The 2,125-nt window shown below is 31.6% G+C and overlaps 2 protein-coding genes across 2 annotated transcripts; both read left to right on the top strand.

Annotated features, from left to right (window-relative positions):
- Nucleotides 1-67: 67 nt before the first annotated feature.
- VICG_02132 (uncharacterized protein) lies at nt 68-619 on the top strand (the record flags this gene model as incomplete). The annotated part of the gene is made up of 1 exon (XM_007605515.1): nt 68-619. One exon carries the CDS (start codon nt 68-70, stop codon nt 617-619), a length of 552 nt encoding a protein of 183 aa, XP_007605577.1.
- An 842-nt stretch (nt 620-1,461) lies between these two features.
- VICG_02131 (uncharacterized protein) lies at nt 1,462-2,124 on the top strand (the record flags this gene model as incomplete). Its single annotated transcript, XM_007605514.1, has 1 exon — nt 1,462-2,124. The coding sequence occupies one exon, from the start codon at nt 1,462-1,464 to the stop codon at nt 2,122-2,124; it is 663 nt and encodes a 220-aa protein (XP_007605576.1).
- Between the last annotated feature and the right edge of the window lies 1 nt (nt 2,125).

The raw sequence follows: 2,125 nt of genomic DNA, 5'->3' as shown, positions 1-2,125 counted from the left end.
GTAATTTATGGGAAAGGATAACTTATGTTTTACATTTCCTTCTTGTTTATTGCTTTGCCCTTAATCCATGGGGAATCAAAGCAGTCAACCACTATCCAAAGATTTGGAATGTTCAAAGTTTATTCATTTTCTTCCTATTGAAATAAGAGAATGGTCTTTTGCCTTTAAAACAATTTATCCAGATGGTAGAATGTCACTTAAAGATTTTATTGATTTCTTTTCCTCACTCTTCCCATTTGGAAAGGTAGAGCCCTTTTGTACGAGAATGTTTCAGAATATTAACATAAGCCAAGCTAAAGAAGTTGAATTGAGCGAATTGCTTATCGCATTTACCATTCTTTTAAAAGGATCAACATTTGAAAGACTAAGATGGTTGTTTAGATTTTATGATGATGATAAGGATGGATTTGTTAGCAGAGATGAATTGGAAAAGGGATTTGATATTATTAATTTGATGGTCTCAAATTCGATGATGTCCGAAATTCCTTCAAAATTTTTAGTTGATGAAATATTTTCTTCGCTTCAGAATCAGAGTGGATTTCTAACATTCAATGATTTTGAAATACTGGCTCAGGAAAATTCTGATAACTTTAAAAAGATTTCATTCTTTTATGATTAGCTATTATCTATATGTGCAATCTTGCATTATATTGATTTTTCATTCAAATTTGCATCATTGAGTTGTATATAAAAGAATATGGTCAATACTATTGCATCGCATTAGTTATAATGGCTTTTAATATTTCTTAGTAAACTATATCGTTACATAATATGAAAATGTACTATGACTTATTGATATATCAAATCAAAAAATTAATGTTTTAAGTAAATTTTTGATATTATAATTTGTTTTAATGATCTATGCTACACTTGCTTGCAATTTCTTCATTTATTCAGCAACACACTATCCTCATTGTCTACAATATCTGTTTTTCTTTTTAGGAAATTCATAATTTCTTCACTTTGAACTTTGTACACTCCATCTACATCGTAATTTTCAACCAAAAATCTACTCACTGCATCGCAGACTTCTTTTTCTGATATTTTAGTTCGTTCTAGTATTTTGAAATTTGGATTGAAGTTCATGAATGGGGATAACTTTTTCACAAAAAAATTACCATGGGAATATATTTACTGTTACTGGTAAAAATATATATTGCACTACGAGTTATTTGGAATGGCTAATAGATGTTTTGTGTGCTGCCACTCAAACATAGAATTCTGTCAAGGCTTTATTTCTTACATTGACGAAAATATGTGTCATATGTTCTTGCATGTTTATGATACATTTGACAATATTAACCATATTAAAGTTTTTCCTTTTAGATGATTAGCATGTATTGTAAGATAATTGAAAAAGAATTGAAGTCCTTGAAACATCTACAATTATAGAGCCCTAAGTAGTTGTGTTACTTTCACTCTCTTTGATGTTTTTTACTACCAAAAGACAACCCTTGACTAATGAAGATACCATTTGGAGAGCTCAACGACTCATTTAAAAAGACGCCATCTTACAACTTTGAAGATTCACTTAAAAGTACTTCACTCCAAGGGAATGACACAGCTGGAAGAGCACTGTTCCAAGAATTCAAAGACTCCTTCGAGAGGACATTTAAAGAGTTCCTTGAAATAGAAAAACTAAAGAAAAAGATAGAGTCAACAACAATGTCGATTGCCCTACTCAATGGTTGCATTGCAAAGCTGAATGGACTTCAAATGTCATACCCAATAATCGTTGGAAACGGCCTGTCAAGAGCCTCAATCGCAAACATTGGCACTTTCCCACCTTACAGCTATAATAAAAACTATATCTATCCAATGAACTACAGCGTTAAAAAGAGATTCAAGCCTCACTCAAACTACAAAAAGAGCATGAACAATAAAGTCCTTTATGTTTGTACTATAGAAAATGATGGAATAGTCGTGGCTGCTGACGATGGATTTGTATGGAAAGGGTCAAATGTATGGCGTGATGTCAAAAGGGATCTTGGAATAGTTGATGAGTTTGACAGTATTGAAGATTTCATGGCATTGACAAATCCCACTGTTATTAAAATGATTGAAAGTATTGGGGATGTGAGCAATTTTGAAGGATACATTCAATTTAGTAAAAGAGCACAATAAA

The sequence above is a fragment of the Vittaforma corneae genome (assembly GCF_000231115.1).
Source record: "Vittaforma corneae ATCC 50505 unplaced genomic scaffold supercont1.58, whole genome shotgun sequence".
Taxonomy (NCBI): domain Eukaryota; kingdom Fungi; phylum Microsporidia; family Nosematidae; genus Vittaforma; species Vittaforma corneae.
The sequence above is the reverse complement of the archived record's forward strand: the minus strand, read 5'-3'. Positions and strand labels throughout refer to the sequence as shown.